The sequence below is a fragment of the Phymastichus coffea genome, unplaced genomic scaffold, assembly GCF_024137745.1.
Source record: "Phymastichus coffea isolate CEN01 unplaced genomic scaffold, Cenicafe_Pcof_1.1 PCOF00118, whole genome shotgun sequence".
NCBI classification, from domain to species: domain Eukaryota; kingdom Metazoa; phylum Arthropoda; class Insecta; order Hymenoptera; family Eulophidae; genus Phymastichus; species Phymastichus coffea.
In genome coordinates, this window is record NW_026706929.1 from 706401 (window position 1) to 730013 (window position 23613).

A 23613-nucleotide genomic window follows, 5' to 3' on the forward strand; every position below is an offset into this window, starting at 1 on the left:
TGATCTCCTAAAATCAATTCTTAAAAAATTGTAGTTTGCAAAGCGTAGGCATCAATAATGTTCGTTACTATTGCTCAACTGAAATTCCAAACACGAAAAATGTCAGTTATCAGAATGTTTTTTTTTATTGACTTTTACAATTTTATATCACGACGTGTAAATCCAACAAAATGAGAAAATTCATCGAAGAGAGTCCTCCGTCAGCAGTTTTTAAACATTTATTGTGCAACCAGCAGAAGGAAATTCGAGGTGACGGATACGATACTTTAATTAGTATGATAGTTATGAGCGATCCCAAGGATAAACCAGCTGCCCGCTCTCACGTCCCTCTCCATTTGGAATTGTACTGGACTAACGGCCGCGCGCGCCCGCACAAAAGACCTGCTCCTCTCCGGCCACCAGTCGCTCCGAGCATTGTATGCGCAGCCGCTTCTATCGGCGGCCTTGCCCGCGATAACAGCCTACACGCGCTCCAAGTACTTTTCCTCGACCTTAGCCACGCTGCTTTCCTTCCAACGATTAGCTCTCGCCGTCGCCGTCGCTCAACGCTCACGCCGACGGCCAGCTCCCCTTCCCGCTTCTTCTTTCCTCCGTTAGCCGCTTTTTCTTCCTCTCTCTCTCTCTCTCTCTCTCTCTCTCTCTCTCTCTCTCTCTCTCTCTCTCTCTCTCTCTCTGCCTCTTTTTCTATTTCTATTGCTTTTTTGAGTGGCGTTTCCTGCTTGACCATTGCGAGCTTTTGTCGCGGCTAATCGACACCTTTTTGTTCGTCAATCAAGCTTCGGTTTCCAGCTAATCTTCTCACCTTGAATCTCGTACTGGCGACAGCTCTTCTTCCTTTTCATTTTTCCATTCCGTATGCTTTCTCTCTCTCTCTCTCTCTCTCGTTATGCAAAACCAGCTGGATTCCACGCGACCGACGTCGCTTTCAACCACACTTGTGCCCCATTGTCCCCCGTCTAATTGCTGCCAGCTCCTCTTCTCGATAACAGCACCGCACCACACATGCACCTCTTCCTCCCAACCTTTTTGCCTCTCACTCTCTCTCTCTCTCTCTCTCTCTCTCTCTCTCGCTTTGATTGACGTCTCGTTTGCCTGGCTTCCTTAGTGCAACTACGTACGCAATCACGTCTCACCTCATCCATCACGTTGTTGTACTATCAAGATGTCTTATTTTCATGCTACCGAAAGCAGCCTATCTTGATATCTGCTTCCTGGAATTACGAAACTAATTCGAATACGAATAAACGTTGTTAAAGTTTTTTTTCCATTTAAGTCGGTCTTTTCTAATAAACACGTTTACGGTGCTGCGCTTGCTAATTAATAAGCTTGCAACCAAATGTGAAATCGGTTTTGATAAAGAGGGCTTTACTCATCGCTCATTTGTCTCTTTTTGCACCCGAAGCTAATTTACATGCTCGAAATATCTTAACACTTTCCCAACGTGCTTACTTCCGAGTAACAATTCGTCGAAGCTTGACAATTTTTTCCAAGCGGGATATTACTTGCTTCTGATTTTTACGGTACTTACCCTTCTTTGAACGAATTGCTACTTATGTAGTACAGGCTTGTTTTATTAGATTTTTATGATCGAGTAAAGTAAATACCGATGCCGACCATTATACTCTTTTTAATAGAAACCTGCTATTCGCATATTCGATGCGATCAACCAATAATATACGTAGAAACTTTAAGCGCACACGAATAAACGGATCGAGAACAGTTGGAGTTTGGTTGTTGAATGACAGTGATAAATCGTAGCGTGATAACGATCTCACAGATAAAGTTGGTACATTTGCGATAATGCAATACTCGTCGATGAGATAAGCGAACGAAGAGGTTTACTCGGCGAATCGGGGACTCGACAGTGCTTGCGACTTAGCCTATCGATTGGCTGCGACGCGTAGACACCGAGCAGTCGGCACCTACCTATGTATCTCCGAGCGAGATCGGCCGATTGCAACGCCTCGCCAATGCCGAGCGTTTGTCGCCTGAACAACTTCGATCGCCTCTGCCTGCGCCGCATCGCTTACAGCCCCTGCCCGCCGATTCGTCCACCTGACTTAAGAATCCTTCCGCAGCTCATTCCAGCCCAATTCGCGATGCCCGTTACTCGATCGACACTCGGATCACATCCGCCGAAAATGTGATTGTTTAACAAACGTGTGTGTTCGATGCACATAATGCGACTTACACACCAATGAATCCGTCAAAGTTTCATCGACGCCTTAGTCAAGCTGACATCGAGTAGTAACAAGCAAAATATAAATGATTGTCGGATACTTGCTCCACGAATTTTCTCATGCGCACAATAACATTCGTCAAAGACTCGAATTGACATGATGGTGCCAATATAGTTTATTTGCGAAACGACCATCACATTACTTTGAGCAATATTCATATTAAAATGTTGTCAAGTGCAAAACTAACTGAGCCTTCGACGGCACGCTGAAGTATCTGTCTGCATTTAGGAGAAATTATTTAAACCACACGATCGATTTTGAATTCAGCTGGTGATCCACAGGACAGAGACATGGTTTGTTGAGTTTGTGTCATTCAAGGGTATACTGACACTAGGTCAATAAAGGAGATATTGAAACGCTAACCAAATAGGATGTAATATTTTATTATAATCACAAAATGCTCAACTGTTTGATATAATGCTCAAAATCTTAGGTCAATACAATATATTCAAAGCACAAAAATATTTCCAAAATTTGTTTGTAACATTGGCGTAATCGCAGAGAAAAACTAGACGTATTAACTACAAAGTTTTGTTAAATATTGTATTTAATTATCATGTATAGTAAGATCTCACTGTACAGTCTATGGACAATACTTTTAACATTTCATTCTAATATAATACATCGATACGAACGGAAAGAATCTAGTTAGAGAGATAAAAATCTGCTGTAAAGGTAATAATGTGTATACAGATGTACACACAGCGTGATGTGTATTGTTGATATGGAAAACCAAGGCTTTCTGTCGCGTTTAGCCATTTGGCTTTCTGTGCCGGTATCAAAGATATTTTAATGCAGCTTCTAACGATTCGACTCAACCGGTTGCAGAGTCTGTCCGTACGCTCGATGCACCTTTCCAAGTCAAAGTTTCATCCTGACCCTCGTACTTTTAAACTAGTAGCTTATGTATTAGAACAGTCGATGTGGCAGCGAGCCTGCAAAGAATCAGGCGCAAATTCAAATGCAAAGGTAACGAGCCAAGCAAAGGATAAGAACAACCAACAACAGCAACGTTTAGTACTTTAAATCAGTCGTTCGTTACTTTGGATCACGATTTGTCTTTCGAAATCCAGGATAGAATGTTATGAATAATCTTTTGTCAAAAAAAAGCCGACGAAAGTGCTCACTGAATCGAAAAACATTATGCAGTAATATTTGTTGCAATTCTTTCAATTTATGCACGATGGATACTTCTGTGCACGTGAGGCGCAGACAGTCTTTGCAGTTACGAAAAAATAATGTCATTCTATGACAATTTCGCTTGCTTGGTTTACACGCGAATATTTGTTAATATTTTGAATACGATGACAATCTTGAATGTTTTAATAAGTCTTTGTCTTAGAGTTTTCTTGTTTTTGTTATAAATCTATAAAAGTCTATTGGTGATAATGTATAATTGCGACATAATTCGATGAAATTTTCTCATAATTAAACATTGTGATTAACAAAAATGAAACTCATATCAATGAAATGTCTAGGCTAGTTATTTGTCTGTAAATTGACGTTGTATCGTTCAAATGATGATTGTGCAGATGCTTAGTGGATTACATGCAATAAATAGATGCAGATGTAGATTAATTTGATTGCAACAGCCGAGCTCAAGCGATTATTGAAATAGATTGAATGAAACACGTTATAGCCGAACGCAGTCTTACGTAATGTGGAATTATTCAAATAAAATCATAAGAATTGGATAATAGCTAGTTTAGAAATGGATAAAGATTTAGTGTCAAGTAGAAAAAATTTACCTAAATTCTAATCGAGTAAAATATGAATTAATATCTTCATCATTGAATACAATTAATTGAAATACTTTATGTATGTCGTACGATTAAAAATATATTTGCATAGATATATCGCATTTAATGAAAATTTAATGAAGAATCATTTTATCAAAATGGAATGACTTCGAAACGATCTTTTTCTTTTTCGCAAAGATATATCTTGTGATGACAAGTCTTCACTACTTTTTCGCTGAACCTCGTCAAAGTAAAAATTAACAATAATTTACTAGTTCTTCTAACTAGATATCAAGACTAGTCAATAAAACGGTTTTCCACCAATTCCCTGATGTTTGATACGAAATTCGTGTACCATATTATTACAACTAAATTTATAACTAAATTCTATATAAAACTTACTTCTCTAAATATTATCGTTAATCAATAGATAACAATTCTATAGACAAACGCACAATATAAACGGTAAACGATTTCATGTAACATCTGTGCTGAAAAATTCTTCAAGATGTAGAGATTGAAAATCATACAAAGGATGAAATTTTTATTTCTTTACAATGTATTTGAATACTTATTAACGAGTTATAACCCTGTATATTGCGCGTTGTATTTCACTTTTCTTCAACTTTGGTTTCTTTTTCCGACTCAAATTGTCAATGATTACTCGAAAATCTACACTTAGCTTAAACGTACAACCTTCTTGACTAGATATAATCATTTGCATACCTCACAATCCATCTTCCAACAAAGAAAACAATGTGTCAACAACAGCTCTGATCATGAATTAAACATTCAGAGCTCGTAAAATCGAACTTCGTCATACAAAATTGATGGTTTCATTCTATGCTTTGACTTTTCAATACTGAACATCACAAGCTGATTTATTAAAAATGTATATCTACTTAATATATTAACAACCATCTTAATGTAATGGAAGGTTAATCACTATCCATAATTTCAATATCTTTACTTCGTGACTCTTTTATGTTGGATTCATCAACGTAATTATTTTTCAGATTCTTTTCCTCTGTAGATTTGACACACTAAAAATGCATTGTACATTAACTTACATTATTTATAGGCAAATGAAATTTCAAAAATCCATTCAAAATAAAATACTCACATCTTCTAATCTTATTCTTGGCGAAATAATTTGTTCTGGAAAATGCCATGGCTTAAAATTTGGGTTGTTTTTTACTTTCCAATCTAGATAAGCAACTGAAGCTTTGTGTAACTTTTTAACCATCTGTAATACCGTACCATTAGTTACTGATTCATATCACATTTTAATAAATTTATAGTTCACAGTATACATATCATGTGTGTGTTTGCGCGCGTGCGTGTATATATATGTATATTTATGTATGAATATATATTTGAGGTAATAATAACAATAGCAATACATAAAGTCTTTCACCTTTGGGGCAAATATTTGTGTAACTTTATTCACCAACCACCCTGGTAATTTTCCATGTGGATCTATGTGAGATACATATCCAAGCTCTGTACCTTCTCCATTTCGAGAAGGTCTTACAACATATCCTAAGAAATAAAAAATTAATGTAATTTTCATTCTTGTTAGACAGGGTTCAATAAATAAGTATCTTTTGCTGCACATACCTGTCAAAAATGAGGTAGCTCTAACAAAACTTTTTTTTGGAGGATAATCTTTGTGATAAACAGAATGATTAATAATCAATTGTTCTGTTCCAGTATCAAGCCATGATCTTTGTAACACAAAGTCTCGATTTTTAAGAGGAGATGGACAGGCCACTAAAATTAAGTTGTAATACAAAGTCTGACTTGTATAAGTTAAATGAAAGGAAATAATAGTCTAAAATAATTTTTACGTACTCGAATAATAACCAAGATCATTGTTAGGATTAAAAAAGCCTATATCTTTTGTATCGATAACATGAGTATCCCATATTTTTCTGTAGTCAGGATCGTGCAAAACATCATACATTGTTTCTGGCAGCACATCAGGAAATCTTGTTCTAATCTGTAATAACAAATCATATATATATTTAATATATTATTGGACACATTTTTTAGCAAGTTAAATCTGGCTTTAAACATCTGCGAAATTAAATTGATCCTTACTTTTATCATTCTGAAACTGATCCCTTGAACGGATTTTGTCCAAACTGATAAATCTGGTTTATTGTAATCCAACCTCCAGTCATTATTATCATCGTAAAGTTTCTTAAGTTTTTCAAAATCTCTATCTTCCGCTATTTTTATCAGGCCTACCTCCATTATAAAACTTCCTGGTCATTGTATAAAATTCAATGAAAATTTGCAATTATAAGTTATATAAAATAAACAAATAAACTGAAAGTTTGATATTTCAGATATGGAAAAAAATTAATAAAAAATAGAAACTGCAATTGACTTTGCTCAAAATATTAAAAAGTTAACAGCGACTTACTTTTGGAATAATTTTTGAAACACTATATATATTTACTGGTCTATGCAGCACTTATCACATGCGTTTCAAGTAAATTACAAGATAGGGGATATTCATCCCTTGAATAAATCGTAGGGATGATATTGAGGTTAAAGTGTTATGGAAGAAGAATGAGCTTGCAGCACAGACAACCAAAATAAAGCTTGAGACTTACGTCGTTAGTTTCTACAGCGAGTTTTACATCGATGCGTCATCAGCAACAAGCAGCTCATGAATCAGATAAAAGCATTAATCTGCAAGCAGCAGATTGCACGAACCACTAGGATGATAAATTGCTGATCACGTTAGTTGTATGCCGAAAGTGTCCCATAAGGGATGAAGCGATTCCGGCAAAGTCCATTGCTTGTCTATTCCTTCAGAATCGTGCGCGCCACTAACTAGCCGCCCTCGTCGTGACTCGAGACGTGTTGACTTGTACGTAGCTATCCCCGCGTCATCATGCACTGATGACTACTGACTACCGCCGTATTGTTGTCGCATCCACCACCGCAGAAAGGATTTTTTTCTAGCTCTATATCGATCTAAGTATACCTCTTTGAAAATGTCGTATGTTTATGTATTTTAAAGTTGGCAAGTGCGCGCATACACCTTTAACAGGATGGGAATAATTTAATATTCTTATCTTGTTAGTTGTTTGTGACTGATGCCTGCTTAATGTGTCCGCTGCTTGAACATCTATGAATTTTTCGTACAATTATAAAGCTCGTTCGCTCACATCCCTCGCCGCACCGCTCCTCCACTTTTTTCTTTCACTCTTTCTCTTCTCTCTCTCTCTCTCTCTCTTTCTCTCTCGTTCTTGCATTCTCTCTCTTGCTCTCTCTTGCTCTATTCCGTTTAGTAAAATGCACTGATCTGTTCAAATAATATAATCGATTGTATTTGTTTTCATTATAAGCGAATATCAAATGTCATAATTACTCTGTTCGGAACATTATTTTATTAATTAATTAGAGGGGCAGTTATTTGATGTTAAAAAATAAACGAATCACTAAGGTAGAACATTTATGTTACCATATCTGCGTCTGCGCACGGCGCTTCTGTTCACAGGTGATGTATTTTATGGCCCGCGTGCTGCTGCTACCACCACCCAATCGTTCTAACGACGTATGTATGTGTACGATGTACATTGGTTTGTCAAGAACGGAGCGTGGAAATTTTCTCATCGTGCGCTCGCGTGTGGAAAAGTAAGTTTGTGTAACGAAGTTGATAATTTAGAATTCTGAAGCTGCAAGGATTACGATCACTTCGATGAGGTTAAAAAGGCCGACGGATAATTTATTGCTAACAAGGACTGCGAGGAAAGAGGAGAAGGCGAGACGTCAGTGATAAAAAAGTGCTCATCCTTGGCGATATTGAACGTCAAAAGTCACGGTCTGTTTTTTCTCTAATTGCTTTTTTTCGATCGTTGATGTTATTACGATAAGTACATCACCATGACCAGTAAGAAAGGACAGAACTGGCGGATCGAAGCTGATATTGATAAAAATAGAGAAGATGCTAATTGGAAGAAAGTTATTGATTTGGCTGATCAACTCAAAACACTCTGCCCAACTAACGGTATGTTTTTTATTCAGTTCTTCGTCTCTTTTTGTTTACTGCTACATGAACTTACCATTCTTATGAAACATACTATTTAATTTGACGTAATAAAGGGATACTGTTATTTCACACATTTTCATTTATTATTAGAATGTTTGGCGAATTTTTTGGGTGGAGAGGCACGACTGGAAAATTTCTTGGAACAAACTCCTCCGATTGACGTAAATATAACAAAGGCTAAAGCTGGATTGGCGGAAGCAAAGAGATACCTTTTGTTGGCTGCCAATGAAAAAGACAAACAGGTATGACTAATTACCTATAATAAGTGACACATCATTCTCTGAATTATACAATTGTACCAATTATTAACAATGATTTGCATTTCACAGGCTCCAGTCGCTTTAGATGCACAACTTCTCCTTGGTAAATTACATTATGCTATGGGAATGTACAGCGAATCACTGTATCATTATCAAGAAGCTGAATTACAAAACCTCACTGAAAAACAGTTACCTAGTAGAAGTTTACGTATTGTAGCAGAATCTTTTGCCATAAAGGGCTTATGTCTAGAAAAACTTCCTCCTACCTCAAAATCCAAGTATAAAATAGCAGAGTGGCATGCTCAAATGATCAAATGTTTTGAAGTGGCTACTGATATAACTTTGGTTTATTTACAAGAGCAAGATAAAATTGCTATCCAACAACAAAATGGCTTGTTAACCATAAACAGTAATAACATGGGTATGTTTATGGTTTTGTAATTATTTATTTCAAAAAGATATAGGAATATATTAGGATCGTTTTTGTCTGTTTTCATAGGAACTTCATCTCCTCAGACATCTATACACTCTACAAAACATATGGGACCTATTTTAGAAACTGCTATGCAGAGAGCTCCTTTAATTCACCTACAAGCAGGCAACATTCAAGCTGCAATAGATTGTTATAGGTATGTTTTGAACAATATTTGTGATCGTTTGAAAATTTTCGCGTAATTATTTAATTGCTACTATTTATTGCATCAGAGGTATTTTAACTGCACTTGAAACAACAGCAACTCAAAGTATAAGATTGACATTAACTCGACAACTAGGTGAAACTTTGCTAAGAGGAATGAAAGGTATTACTTACAATGTTCCAGAAGGTCCAGGTATAAACTACAAATATTTTATATTAAATCAATTGTTTTAGTAAATGTATTTGTCAAAGTGTAACTGTTTGTTTAATTTTTAGTTTCCAATGCCACTACTCGTAAAACTAATTCTACAGAGTCTGCATGGAAACCAAAACGATATACTGGCATCAATTTGTTTGTCCCGAAAAATGAATATGAAGAGATTATTTTATTATTATTAATTAGTGAGGCAATGGCTGTAAGGGATGCTGTTTTAAGTCAATCTCCAGAATTCAAAGAAGCAAGAGTACGGGCATTTGAAAATGCTACAGCTGTTTATGACCTTCTTACAGTTGTTGTTGTTAGATGGAGTCAGGTTGAGCTTTTACATGAGGTAATTTGACTACTCATATAAAGATCTTCAACACATTATTTAATTGGTATTTTTTCCTACAGTCATTTGAAAGAGCCATGAAATTTTCTCATGGAGAGGTTCATGTGTGGATGCAGTATGCTTTATGCTTAATCTGTTTAGGTAGATATATTCATGCATATGCTGTATTACAAATCATAATAAAACTAGCACCTCAAAAAGTGATGCCTTGTCTTTTGGCATCCAGATTATGCTATGAGCATTTAAATAAGGTAATAAAATTTCATGCATGAGTAGATATTTTAAACAAAGTTTCTGGTATTGATAACTGATGAGTTCCTTTTTTTCTTTTTTATTAGGTAGCAGAAGGGATTGAATGGAGTCAAAAAGCATTGCAACGTGAAACGGCAAACCCTCAAGGCTTACAATCACGATGTTATCTTTATAATGGTATTGGACACAGTATGCTTTGCGCAAATACAATTGTTAAACAAGATAAAATACAACACAGTACTTCAGCATTCGATTCTTTCAGCAAGTAAGTTTATTTATCATATCTTAAAGTTATTTAAAGAATGCATTTCTACATAATTAAACAATATTTTCAATTTTCAGAGCTCAACAATGTGATCCAAATGATCATCTGGCCGAATATTATTTAGCTCATGAATATGCCATGAACAGACAAATGACAGAAGCTATGATGCATGTGAAAATCGCTTTAAGTCTTAGAGCCGAACACATTCCATCGTTACATTTATTAGCATTGTTATTGACGGCACAGAAGCAGTACGCGGAAGCTTTGCGTTTAATTGATAGTATACTCGAAGAATATCCAGACAACTTAAATATTTTATACGTCAAAGCTAATTTAGAATTACACAGTGTTGGTGGTGAGGAAGCTTTATTTACTATTAAGCATATGCTATTTTTGTGGAAAAATTTATATGAAAATCAGACAAACGGCGATATAAACGAGCAACAAAGCGAAAAAAGGAGCGAAACTAGAAGTGTTTTTCAAATGTACACTTCTGAAATGTCAGATAAAGATTCAAGTAAGCTTAATTTAAATAACTTTTTATAAAACTGTACCTACGGTATCAAAAATAATCAAAAATATCAAAAAATAATAAGTTTTTTTTAATTAAAATTGTAGATTCTATTCATGCACAGTCTTTAGCAGCTTCAAGGGTAGAGCAAGCACTATCGGAAGTAGCATCATCTCTTAGCTCATTTGTTCCCAAACCTGGACCTCAAAGAGCCTGGATGTTACAATTGCAAGTGTGGCTATTATTAGCTGAAGTTTTCTTAGTTTTAAATCATCCTAAAGAAGCGACATTGTCAATACAGGAAGCAACGAATATATTTCCATTAAGCCATCACATCATGTATACGGTAAGTCTATAAAGAAATACGAATTATCACTTGCAATAAAGCTGCACTTATTCAAAGTATTTTATTTTATTAGCGAGGGCTTTTGCACGAATATAAAACGGAATATTCAGAAGCTAAACAATGCTATCAGAATGCAATTTCAATCAATCCTTCACATGTCAAAAGCTTACAACATCTGGTAAATAACATTTTTCAAATGATTAATAAAGTATATTTGAAAAAATACATCACATGCTGATGTCATTTTTATTAAAACTCCAACAGGGGTTAGTATATCATTATCTCGGATGTCAAAGACTAGCTGAAAAAACATTAAGAGATGCTGCAAAAATTGATCCTATGTCCTATCAGACTTGGTATAATCTAGGTAAAGTATTAGAATCTTTGGGAGAAGTCGAAGCCGCTAGTGACTGTATGGAAACTGCTTTGGAAGTTGAAACATGTCATCCAATTCTGCCTATATCGTCAATCCCAATCACTTTTGAATAAAATGTTATTGCTAATAACTATTGAAATTGTTCAACAAAGAATCACTACTGTCATAATAAGGTGTATAGTCATGTTGTTGAAAGTCTTAATTTTTATATTTCTCTGTTGCGTTCTTCTGTAGTAGATGTTCATATTGTACAAAATTGATAGTTAAACATAATAAAGTTTAATAGATGTTACATTATTTGTTAACTAACGTTAACATGAAAATATATAAATAAACAAAAGTTATCGTTTAAAACAGTTTATTTCTTACACCTTTAAAATATAAAACTATTAGTGAAATTTAAAAAAATCATCTGACGTGTTATTTAGACTATCATGAGAAATAGAAAACCTATTAAATAACTTTAGTTACATGAGAATTTTTATTTGCATAAAATTTATGTTAGTTTCACGGACTCTTCATCATATTCAATATCAACTAACTCTGAAAGGTTCTACCTTGATTTTATTTCTTTTTTTATCGTAATTCCCTACTTGCAAACATTAGATATATAATGATGAACATTAGATATATAATTAGATCATAATGATTTTACATAATATAAATTTACAAATGTCTTATTCTAAATTACTTCATGTACTACTTTATGTACCTTTGTCAAATGTGCAAACTAACACTAATTAAAATTTTGACAACAACAAAATAATTTTTCTTAATAATTAATATCAAACTTATATTATTATTCTTAAATGTTGTTGGATCAAAAAGTGTGGCAATGGATATCTTACATTATCCGTTCCAAATATGCTAGATCTTTTAATAAAAAATAATATTTTAGTTTTGGTATAAATACCACCCAACATTTAGTTTTATGTACACGTTGCAAATTATGTACAATCAATTGTTAAAACATTATCTCCACGATGAACTAAATCTAAAATTAGTTCTCTCACTAGATTTTGTACTTTCGAAAATTAGACGATCCCTCTTCTTCATTTGTTTTCATTTCGGATGATAGCACTTTTTTGCAAAGAAAACAAAGTAAAAATTTAATTTTATTCGAAAAAGAAAGTTAAAAATCTAAAAATATTTTATAACAATATTGATCAAGATAGCTGCGGATGATAGAGAACGTTATTTAAATATACTATAGCAATTGTTTATTATTGGTTTTTAATTTAACATGACATAAATTTCATATAATCAATCTATTCATCTTATCATACTAAAAAACAAGTCTTGATTCCTTATAATCAACATTGAATTTGCAAGCTAGATCGTACATTTGTATATGCAGATGCCGTACAATGCAGATATAAAAACATCTACTTTTTTATACGTGCTCCGTATGTACTCTCGAATGGGAAGTATTAATTTTTATTTGAATTAAAATTGAAAAAAATTCTAATTTATTTAAGCAATATATTCCTAATATTTACACTAAATAAATTGAAATGATCAAAGCACACATATAATAAAGCATTTTTTATAATAATAAACGCCATATATACCATAGTCGATAAAAGTACTATATTTTATATGAATTTCTTTTCCATTACGAATGTAGATCATTGAAAAACAAACTTCTAAATTACCTAATAACTCAAAATTTAGATAAGAATAATAGTGAAATTTACACTTGTGTGATTTATGCTCCAAGTTAACATTGACATAAAATAAACTTAAAATCATATTTATTGAATAAATTTGGAGGCTATTACCGCTACATCACTTACTTTCAATGTAGAATGAAAAATTCAGTATGAATAGTTATCTTACAAACATCTACTTTTGTAACAAATCTTTAAAAAACTAATAGAATCCATAATAACTATTTAATTTTTATGTCTTACATTTACTTTATCATTATAAATAAATTTCTTTTTTTTTCTTTCTAATATAAAATGTAAAATGTCTTAATTTCAAGTGCTCGATTTATAAAGATTTTTTTTATTTCACGCGTTCTATATGTACAACATATACATAAAATAATGCATAAAAGCAGGTTTATATATACTTAAAGTTAACTAATTTATTTGAAAAATAACTTAGCGTTTTAGTAAATTTATGCAGTTTATGATACTGCGTATTAAGTAGATTATATATTAATCTGGACTGTCTTCTCATGAATTTTTTCTTTTTAAATACATAATATCGGATGTCGTACAGTTTTATTTCATGCTATTTTCAATGTAAATAAACAAAAATATTTAACATTTGCTATTTCATAAGGCCAAGATTTCAATGAATGATTTTCGATTTAGTAAACGTGTTTGCAATAATCAGTCTCTTTAAAAAGTATTAAAAGTTATAAAGAGTTTGAATTGCTATTTGAAAGCTTATGGTAAAAAAAATTAATTGAAACTAAAAAAGTTATTCAAACACTAATATCTTGGTCCATACAAGTAAGATAAAGTAATTTTATTAAAAATTACGTTGTGAACAATACAGAAGGAACAAAACGTTCATCATGACAAAAAGAACAAAAAGACATTTCTTTTTTTCTTAATTCTTTTACTCTGTACTTCTCAGGAAAATTATATACTTATATTTTTATTCAAAATATTTCATACAACTATAAGTAAATAATCATTTATTTTATAATTGGAGGTTGCATTAAAAATCAACCATATGTGATAACAAATTTTGATATTGATGTAAATTGATGCATGTTAAATCAGAATCCTTAGATAGAAATCTTCGAATACTATTTCGACTTTGAATTAAAAAGAAAGAAATGAGAAATAGTGTTTTGATTGTGGTTTGATTTTTGTACTTCATTTATCATCATAATTTGGGAAAATGATTTATTATTTTGTCTTAAGTGTATTTAAACAAAAACAATATTTATTAATTACTTTTACTTTATTAAATGATTGATATGTAATCATTTGATTAAAGGATAATTTTGCATTCAAAATACTTTGAAAAATTATAAATAATGAAAAGATAGAAGCAAATACTAGTTCTCTGCTACAAAATTCAATAATTTTTAGAAAAGTTTCAACGCTGTGTTACCTTCTGTTTTACAACATTTGTCTTTGCATAAAATCCTTCACCATGTACTGATGATTAAATATTTCATTCGTGAAAAATAATGTTTCTATGATTAACGGATTTAGTAACTACATTATTGTAAAATTAAAAATAAAAATATCTTAAAAATATATGCTTCTTTAGATGCTCCAAATTTTCTTCTGTTCTCCAAAACTAGAAAAACACAAAAGTATATTAGTATCACATAAAATCATGCGTATATGAACTAACATATGTATTTCACGTCACGTTTTAGATAACAAGAAAACATTTACAGCAAAAGTATTGATATAAATCGACTCAAAATAGAACATAATTATGCTTAAATTTAAAAAGACGTTATATAAAGTGAATAAATGCACACATATTCAATATTTAATCACTTGTTAAAAAAAAATAAAGGCTTTTATCACATACATACTCTTTACTCGGTAAGAAATATTAAAAAAATTTTTGCAGATAAAAACCAATTGGTTATCATAGGCGAAATGGCTTATTTTTAGGACAAGGGTATTATTGCAGAAACACTTTATATAAAAAACATCGTTTATTTCTTAATGACTTTAATCGAATTGTTTTATCACATCATGATAATACCATGATAAAAGATATTACATACTAGAAATTCATTATATCATTAACAAAGTTTAATTGCCTAATTTTTCGCCATGAATTACAAAAATATTAAAACATGTTCATTCTCATATTTAATAATATGATAGCAGTCATAAATTCCATTCGGGAATGAAATTATGAAAAATTATTTAACATTTTATCCACCGAGACGAGTAATAATCTCGTTGCAAGTAATTAAGCCTTAATTAATTGTGAAGCTTTTTTATTAAATCAATAATAAATTCATTAAAATCTTGTCAAAGATACATCAAGCATCTCTCGTAGACACGAAGTACAGTTCATTAATATTTTTATTTTATGTACATTTTTCAACAAAAGTTTTTTTTTAATACAAAATCAGTCTCCAGAGTATCCGTACGTCGAAAAAAATTCTATTGAGATATACTCGAGAATACTCTTAACAATTTTATACAGTTTCTAGAAATTAATTCTATAACGAAGAAAAGTATTAATGCATTAACTAGTAATAAAAATATCCGTTGTAATGTTGTGCTACATGTAAGTAGTTTACTAATTAAATTGTATTGTGTAATTAGAATGTTAGTCTTGCCAATCGTGCTTAGTCAATTAAATAATAATACTGTTTTCAAAATAATCGGACGTAAATAAAAAATAAAAATTTTGTATCGATGTTACGTTAACCAAATTCTAATTCAGACTAATTATAAGATTAAGTTAAACAATTGATCAAAAAACAAGAATCAGCAATCGCTGTAACAACTACTGAGATTCACTCATTGTAGGTATATTTTTGTCGTTAAACTAAAGTAATGCTGCTGTTAATCAGTCTCTCTATGCCATTGTGTTATCGTAGAAAACCGAACATAGTCGAGAGACAATCGCCAGATACGAGTAAGCATAGTGAGAGTCAGCATATCGGGACACAAGCTTAAAAAAGACTGTAATGGCCCTGTAAAAGAATTTGGAGTAATGGTAATTTACTTTTAAACAGAGCGCTGAAATTTTGAAAAATTAAATCATTACATTATAACCAGATTACCAACTAGATGGTTGACCGCATTTGAAATTTACAAATAATTGCCATTAGAGACGTATTAAAATTAGTAAACACTATTTTGAGAATGGTAACGTAATTTACGTAAATAATTGTTGTATTTCGGTAACCGAATTATGGCTTATCTCAATAAAGAAACTATAATTATATTATTTTACAGTATTAACTTTATAGAGTAAAAAGTTATTGATATTCAAGAAGAAATGAATTTTTCTATACTATTAGGAACTACACATAATAATTAAATAGTTGCATAGAAATAATAAATTCCACCTCAACTATAAAATAAAAAGTAGAAAAGGTAAAATCAACAAAATAATAATATAAAGCTCGAAGACTTACTTTTTTTGGCCATCCATTCACGTTTGCGATTGATTCATATTATTTGCAGCAATGAGCGAGTCAAAAATGTTTCCTTTGTTATCGGCAAGCTCGAGAGGGTCATTGCCCATGCCGGTGGTAGGTGCGTCTGTATTAATTGATGCAGGGGATGCCGATGAAGCTCCCAAAAGCATGTCGTCGTCAAAATCGAGAAAGCTTGGTGCTTGGTTATATGTTATCAATTCGCCTTTATTGGTAGGGTCGCTTAGTTCAACTGAAAACAACGCAGCACGTCAAGATATTTATTTATAATTTTGTATCCTTGTTTATGCTATACGAAATGCCAAATTATTTCGTTCGAAATGTTGTTTTTTTCACAATAAAAGTTGTCACTAGTATATTTACATGATTTATTTAAAAACGCGATTCTCACATTGTTTGCAGTTACTCACAAAGTTACACTTCGATCGTATTGTTAACGAAATAGAACCATTTGAGGAACAAACGCTTTCAAATGAAATGGCTTGGGCCATTCTAGAAATATGCGCGAACATGCATAAAAAATCCAGAAACTCCTCCTTCCCAACAAAAATAAAATTAGCTATAATGAAATCACTTCCATGAATATTTATTTACTATCCTAAACTTATTTCCCGTGTCTCTTCAAATAATGACTTTGAAACCTCAAATATTTTCAGATCAATTTCAAATACATATATAACATATTGATTCTTAGACATTACTTAAATCCAAATATACGTTACTTTAATACTTTGATATTATTAAAAAATTTTTGAATATAATTTTTAATGTGAAAGCTCTTATACGTACCATTCATGTGATCATCGTCATGGTCTCTTTCTTGAGTTGAATGAGGGTCCAAGTCAGGATTTAGTGGTATGCCAAAAGACATTGGGTCTTCGTCGCCAAAAAGCTAAAAAATCGTATCAAATAAGTTTACGAGAAAGATAGGTAACTTCGACGGGGACTGACGATGGTACTAATTTAATAAAGTTGGTAAACCAAAGTAAAAATTATTATATTTTATAAATAACTGTATTAAATAAAATTGTTTTTTACACAAGTCTTCTGAATTTGGGACGTACGACAATCAGTTTCAATAGCCATTAATTTTGTTAATAAAGAGAAAGTAATGATGCATAATCTAAGTGCGCGTACATAAAAATCAGTAAAAACGAGAGAAATGAAGAATAATAAAAAGCAACAAACTCACCCCTAAAAGAGTATTAGCATCGATACTGTATCCTTCACTGCGTAAAATATCGCGCAAGTTCTCGAGCTCGGATTGCATTGAGTCGAGATGCGTGTCGACTTCGTCCCTAAATACAAATTGTTAAAAGCAGTTATTAATGACAAAAACGCGTTCGCCAACGTCAAGGTAACCCCAATCGTATAAAAAATGCAGACGCGATTATTCATACTAATCACTGTAATAAACAAAGATTATTAGTGGACTTGAAATAGTGAAGCAAAATCGAAGCTATTAGTTCTCATTAAAAACGTACCGCGGATGTTTGAACAAAACATTTTTGCTCAACAATCATAAAAGTTTATATGGAACCAGTGACCTTATTGAATGTGCACTACACCATTGGGATTTCGGAAACGTAAATTTGCAATTGTTATAAAGTTTTAACATAAATCAATATTATCTCAAAACTTAAATTTAAAAAAATACTGACAACAATGGAACTATTATATCGTTATATGTGAGGTCACTCGACCAAAACTGACAAGATTTTTTGCTCTACGCTAAAAAAACAGTTTGCTTCTACATTAAAGAAAACATAGCACAATGCGACGTTCCTAATGCTTCGAACAAACATCTTCGATATGTAGAAGTTTGTCGTGCCAATGTTCGTTTTCGAACGCATGGCATTTTACGATTACGAGATAGTGATTGAACAAATTATACATGTTACCACGATATAGTCGTAGACTCCTGCCTGTGGAACGACGAAATTGCTATTGATTTTGATCAATTCCTAAAATTACTTTTCAAAAATTTCATAGTTTACAAGGCCTATAAAAACAAAATATCATTACTTCCATAGCAGTTTATGAGAACTTGCAGATAACGTGAGTAACTGTGAGTATATAGGATGGTTAGATTATTCAGAGAGTGTCTTCTCGCTGTTCGCAAGACCAGGACAAGATCAACGTAAACAATTGAAAGCATAAGAAGCGCTATAAGTCTATCAACTAGACTTGTGACTTCTGAAGGCGATCTAAGATGACTTTCATTTAAAAAAAATAAAGCAAAACTAATGGGATGAACTATGTAAGTCTGAAAAAAAAAAGACTTGTAACTCCAAAATAACTTTTAATCGACTTAAAATAAGTAGTATTTGAAGAAAAATTTACTAAAACAACCTACGTAAATCAGAATATATATAAATCAACGTGTTCCTGGTCTCGATGTATCTTTTCATTTTGATATTTCTTTGCAAAAAAAAACTCTCTTTACAAATACTCTTGTATTTACAAGTAAAGCTAAACTGGGAAAAGATACTTTAAGAGAAACTAAATTATGGCGATAATAGGATATTTCTTGACTACGGGATTTCCTCAAAAGGACACTGATCACCAAAACTTGCGGAAAAAGTTCAGTTCTACGATAGTACTTTCAGGAGCAGTGTTCCTATTGGAAAAATTACCGGAACGAGGCCTATTCATCACCACTAATTATAGTTACACTCTCTAACGATGACGTGTGTGTGTGCTATAACGGGCCGCGATTTCGGAATGATAAATTGAGAAATTCTAGACTTGGAAAATTCATCAAACAAAGTCACTCTTTAGTTTACGATAAGTTTGAATCTTCGAATTCCAATCTTTCTGAAAGTGTACATCCCAAAATTACGTGCCCGCAATTGCAAGTGTACGTGAGTCTCTCTGTTACAGAAAAAAAAAGTAGGTTATAGTCAAAATGTTTTTGGCATGCGAAACATTGTTAGCGTATGAGTATAAAAAGACAGCGATAAAAAGACGCGACGACGAAAAGGTGTGGTGGCCATATGATAAAAAAAAAGATAATTAAAAACTAGATGGTCAATTACAAAGACTTGAGTATGGAATACCAGCACGTTCAGGGTGATATACGGTCTAGGTTTGTCCTTCATTGAAACGTCAGTGTCCTCTCACAAGCGACGAGCAAACAGAACCTATTGAGCGAGTAGCGCATGGTCTGTGTTGAACTTACATCATTCCTAACCTGTAGTTCGTTTCAGGTACAGGGCCTTGATTGACGCAACGCAACGACATGTTACTGGCACTGTCCTGCTGCTGCTGCTGCTGCTGCTGCTGCTGCTGTTGCTGCTGCTGCTGCTGCTGCTGCTGTTGTGTCATCTTGTCCGAGGCGTCGCTTTGCATGCCATTGACCTCGGGCATGAAGTCGACATTTCTGAAGCTGTCCGTCCCCACGTCAGCGATGGTCTCACCGGGGCTACCGATATTGTTCAGCGGACTATCACTGCAGTTGCTACTGCAGGTGCTCGTCGGCAGCCCCGTGCTTTGACAACTCGCCTCCTCGTGGTAGTCCTCGTTCACGTCCGGTACGATCATGAAGTTCTCTCGTTTCTCTGGATTACTCTTGACTACTTGCTGCTGCCGATGCGCTCTTGTTCTCGAGCTGGACTCTTGTCCCGAGAACTCTTCTATGTCGAGATCCAGACTGTCGTCTGCCGGTGACTGCGGCTGCGGCTGCGGCTGCGGCTGTTGCTGTTGCTGTTGCTGTTGCTGACTTTTCTTTATATTTGCGGCCATGGCTGCGAGCTTGGAGCTCCTGACTGTTGCCGGAGGTACAGGCTTTGCTGGCATTAACTTTCCAATTTCTGAGGCAATGGACGTTGACCTGCATGTTGCCAGCGCAGCTTGTTGTGGCTGCTGCTGTTGCTGTTGTGAGCTGGGCCTTGTCAGTACTTTATTGATGGGCACTTCTAACATCAGGGTCTCTTCCCTACAAGAGGTATTGTCTCTTGCTAATAACCGTGCGCGTTTCAATATCAATCTAATCCAATTTTCTTGACGTGCAACATATTTTACTTTCACAGTATCGACACTCATTCGTAAATTATTTCTGTACATTTTTTTCCTGGTTAAGTTGACTTTCATTATACTAATAGAAGTTTCAGTCACTTTTTAATGGTAAAGAGAAATGTGACGATGAATTTAAAGTTTGAATGATTACGACCAGGAAAACTTCTGTTAAAAAAAGCGTCGATTCATCATTTATGTGAAATCAACACTCTTCCGATAAATAACCAAACTATTACATTATTTACCCTCCCCGCAAACGTCAAGAAAATTGCAAGACAATCTTTTTCAACCTTATACCCGTCTACTGTCTTTTTATTCGCAATACTAATATGCCAGCATAAATAAGCTACTACATACAGTTTAAATTAAATGAATCGTAGCAAATGACAAACGACCATGCAGAGAAATTAAATGTGGGTATTAAAAGTAGAAAGTATGAGATGTCAAGTTACACGAGCATAAAATGAAGGTGCAAATTACTAAATAATAAGAATTTATAAAGAATTCACTATAACAACATTGGAGCCTTAAAAGTGTGTGAAATGTATAATGCTAGAATCGCGTTCAATATAACATTTTTCCTTTACATTTGATACTAAGAAATAAACAAAATTTTTTTTTAACCTTGTGTGCATAAAAAAATTATTTAAATGTATTCATGCTTATATATGAACGAAATAAAAAGTCGCTTATTTTTGGCAAATCATGCGCTATGTATCATTTTGAAAAGTCAGTGAACTTTAGCGAAACTGCTCGGGTAGAAACGGAGTACTTAAGGCACCAATAATAAACAATTGTAACAGCAAAATGTTAACCTTGTTTCTTCTCCGTTTTCTGTAGATGGTATCACAATTTTAATGGGCACTTTATTTTTCCTCCTGGCAACGTTCAATTGTAAAATGATTATTGACAATTTTCATTTAAATAATCATCATATGATAAATCATCTAAGAAAATTATTTTACTGTACATTTATCGCTGCGTTCCCTTAAAGAAATGAAGTATTTTAAGAATTTTGAGAATTAGTCTAATTAATTTGAGAAATAAATAATAACGCTCAGTTTCCTTCAAGTTCTTTTTTATACTGAGATGTGATGAGATTATAATAATACTCAATCATCATCAACAGGTATTTTGAGGAAAAAAAAATGAACGATATACTATGTGAATAATGTCTAAGTATTTCAAATGTTTTCAGGATTAATGATATTATGCTTTTTCCTTATCAGTTAATGTTCCAGCATTGAATTGACATCTACCTAGCTGCTTTTAATTAATAGTTGATTTCCATTGGTATAGCAAGTCGAATGTTAGTTTACTTACCCCTTCTTCTTTCCCTTATGACGTTTCTTTGAAATGTTTGCTTGATCTACCTGTTCAAATTCATTTAGTATCTGTACTGGTTCATCAATATAGTAATCACTAGCATTATCTTCAGCTGCACTTTGATGTTCAGGACTTTCAATGGTTGGTGCTTGATCACTATCTAACATTCTACAATAAAATTGAATTTATAATGCTAAATTCATTTTCCTTTTTCAATATATAAATGACACTCACTCTGCAACAATGTAGTCAGAATCTATATCTGGATCTGAAGAGTCTAATTCATGAATGGCTGGTCCTGATGGAGACTATTATTTCATAAAAATAACATACAATATTTAATAGATTGAAAACACAAATGGAATCAAGAATAAAATTTTGATATACCTTATTGGACATTTTACTTTGTTTCATTCGCTGTCTGCTAGGATCATCAATCATAAGTGGATATCTCCTCTTCATTGATAAACCACTGTTTCTGTTTGGTCTTACTAGTGACACAAGGAAGTGAATCAGTTTGTTAACAATTTGTTGTTGTTTGTGGTGCTTCTGCCTCAAAAGAGCAAGTTCTCTCCAAAGTGCTTCATTTTCTCTCTTCATGGCACCAAGTCTGGAGTCAAAATGTTCTTGTCTTCCCCTCATACTCCTTACTTCAGTCAACATTTTATTCATTAATTCTGGTTTTATAGGTGCTTGAGATGGATCTTGTGTTTTGTTTGAAGCAATCTAAGAAAATTGTTGCAAAAAGCATAAAAAACAGCACTCAAATGGAAAAGACAATAGTAATATTGATAAAAAATAATACCTTTCTCTTTATATGTTCTAGTAAATATGCATGGTCTTTACAGAAATATTGGTGAGCAAACTCCATTTCATCTCTATCGCATTTTAAACCTCCAAGTTCTACTGACACTTTCTTGTGGAAACCATCTATAAAATTAATTAAAATAAAGATGATGTTATCCAACTCAGATTTTTACAATAATATATAAGGAATAATTACACATGTTCAGCTGTCTCACAAAACTAGCCATGTTATTATGCTTGTAATAGTGTGGTAGCAGTTCTCTTGCAAATTGTGCTTGGTTTCTGATGAAAAAACTCCTTCCATTCTATTAAATATAAATACAATTTATAAAATTCATATTAAGAAATTATACAATTATTAATCATGTCATATTTTTTGTCATTTCTCCAATAAGAAGCATATGGATTGAATTCAACAATTGAATATTTGTAATGAACTGTCCAAATGACTGTTTCATATATGTAATGTTTCATGCTTATAGTACTTAAATGAATACATAATTCAGTAACAAGGATAAAAGGGCATTAAACTATTTCTAGCCTCAATTGGAACAGAAATAGCAAAAAATCTATACTGAAGTTCAGTACAATTTACTCATATCAAGTAGGTACATCCATTAAAAGTATTTTTTGTTTTCCTTTGATTATGAAAAAAGGATTAATTTATCTGTATCTCTTTCCACATCGATTTCAATTAATGCCAATGACCTACAGTATAAAGTCGATTTCACTCTCTCTTTATGAGACTACCGAGGTAAAAATGCACGCCATGATCTATGTTGCGATTTTGGTGAGAAATTGTGCGATTTCAAACTGCTATCGTTAAATTTATTTTCTCATCAACATATGAAAGTCCTAACGAAAATGCCAGCCAATAAATGTTATTCAAACTCGTGGCAATCCATACTTTTTGCAGAAGAAAACGTTTAGGCTACGTATATCAATAGAGAACGACCGTCAGATGTAATGCCTCGTGGACACTATCTAAATTGAATATTTATGAATGGTGTTTCATAATGTTCAGTTGAAAGCGCTAATATAAACAATTAAAATCGCAAAATTCACTAGTGTAGAACAATCTTAGCGACAGTGATTATTGAAAATGCG

General features: G+C 33.0%; 3 protein-coding genes across 5 annotated transcripts; 1 reads left to right on the top strand and 2 right to left on the bottom strand.

The window, feature by feature from the left end:
* Positions 1 to 2619: 2619 nt before the first annotated feature.
* Positions 2620 to 7470, bottom strand: LOC131671073 (START domain-containing protein 10-like). Of its 2 annotated transcripts, XR_009302505.1 has the most exons (8): positions 6604 to 7470; positions 6083 to 6249; positions 5834 to 5981; positions 5600 to 5752; positions 5397 to 5521; positions 5103 to 5225; positions 4706 to 5022; positions 2620 to 3175 (listed from the first exon to the last, which is right to left on the bottom strand). XR_009302505.1 is itself a non-coding variant. In XM_058947215.1 (7 exons), the coding sequence occupies exons 2-7, from the start codon at positions 6236 to 6238 to the stop codon at positions 4918 to 4920; spliced, it is 810 nt and encodes a 269-aa protein (XP_058803198.1). In that variant the 5' UTR covers positions 6239 to 6249; positions 6604 to 7470; the 3' UTR covers positions 2620 to 4917. The 2 variants fall into 2 exon arrangements, 1 of the variants encoding a protein (XP_058803198.1); XM_058947215.1 differs by having other exon boundaries at positions 2620 to 5022.
* A 26-nt stretch (positions 7471 to 7496) lies between these two features.
* On the top strand, positions 7497 to 14510 carry LOC131671070 (tetratricopeptide repeat protein 7B). Its single transcript, XM_058947209.1, has 12 exons — positions 7497 to 8006; positions 8139 to 8290; positions 8378 to 8729; positions 8808 to 8937; positions 9014 to 9138; positions 9222 to 9496; positions 9559 to 9747; positions 9835 to 10013; positions 10091 to 10530; positions 10632 to 10870; positions 10944 to 11048; positions 11135 to 14510. The coding sequence occupies exons 1-12, from the start codon at positions 7883 to 7885 to the stop codon at positions 11357 to 11359; spliced, it is 2535 nt and encodes an 844-aa protein (XP_058803192.1). The 5' UTR covers positions 7497 to 7882; the 3' UTR covers positions 11360 to 14510.
* Positions 14511 to 14564: 54 nt separating this feature from the next.
* On the bottom strand, positions 14565 to 22805 carry LOC131671071 (heat shock factor protein-like). Of its 2 annotated transcripts, none has more exons than XM_058947211.1 (11): positions 22703 to 22805; positions 22505 to 22629; positions 22087 to 22425; positions 21934 to 22007; positions 21697 to 21867; positions 21189 to 21251; positions 19550 to 20293; positions 17549 to 17654; positions 17146 to 17248; positions 16336 to 16588; positions 14565 to 15888 (listed from the first exon to the last, which is right to left on the bottom strand). In XM_058947211.1, the coding sequence occupies exons 1-10, from the start codon at positions 22731 to 22733 to the stop codon at positions 16353 to 16355; spliced, it is 1992 nt and encodes a 663-aa protein (XP_058803194.1). In that variant the 5' UTR covers positions 22734 to 22805; the 3' UTR covers positions 14565 to 15888; positions 16336 to 16352. The 2 variants fall into 2 exon arrangements, with proteins under 2 accessions (XP_058803194.1, XP_058803193.1); XM_058947210.1 differs by having other exon boundaries at positions 14566 to 15888; positions 19538 to 20293.
* Between the last annotated feature and the right edge of the window lie 808 nt (positions 22806 to 23613).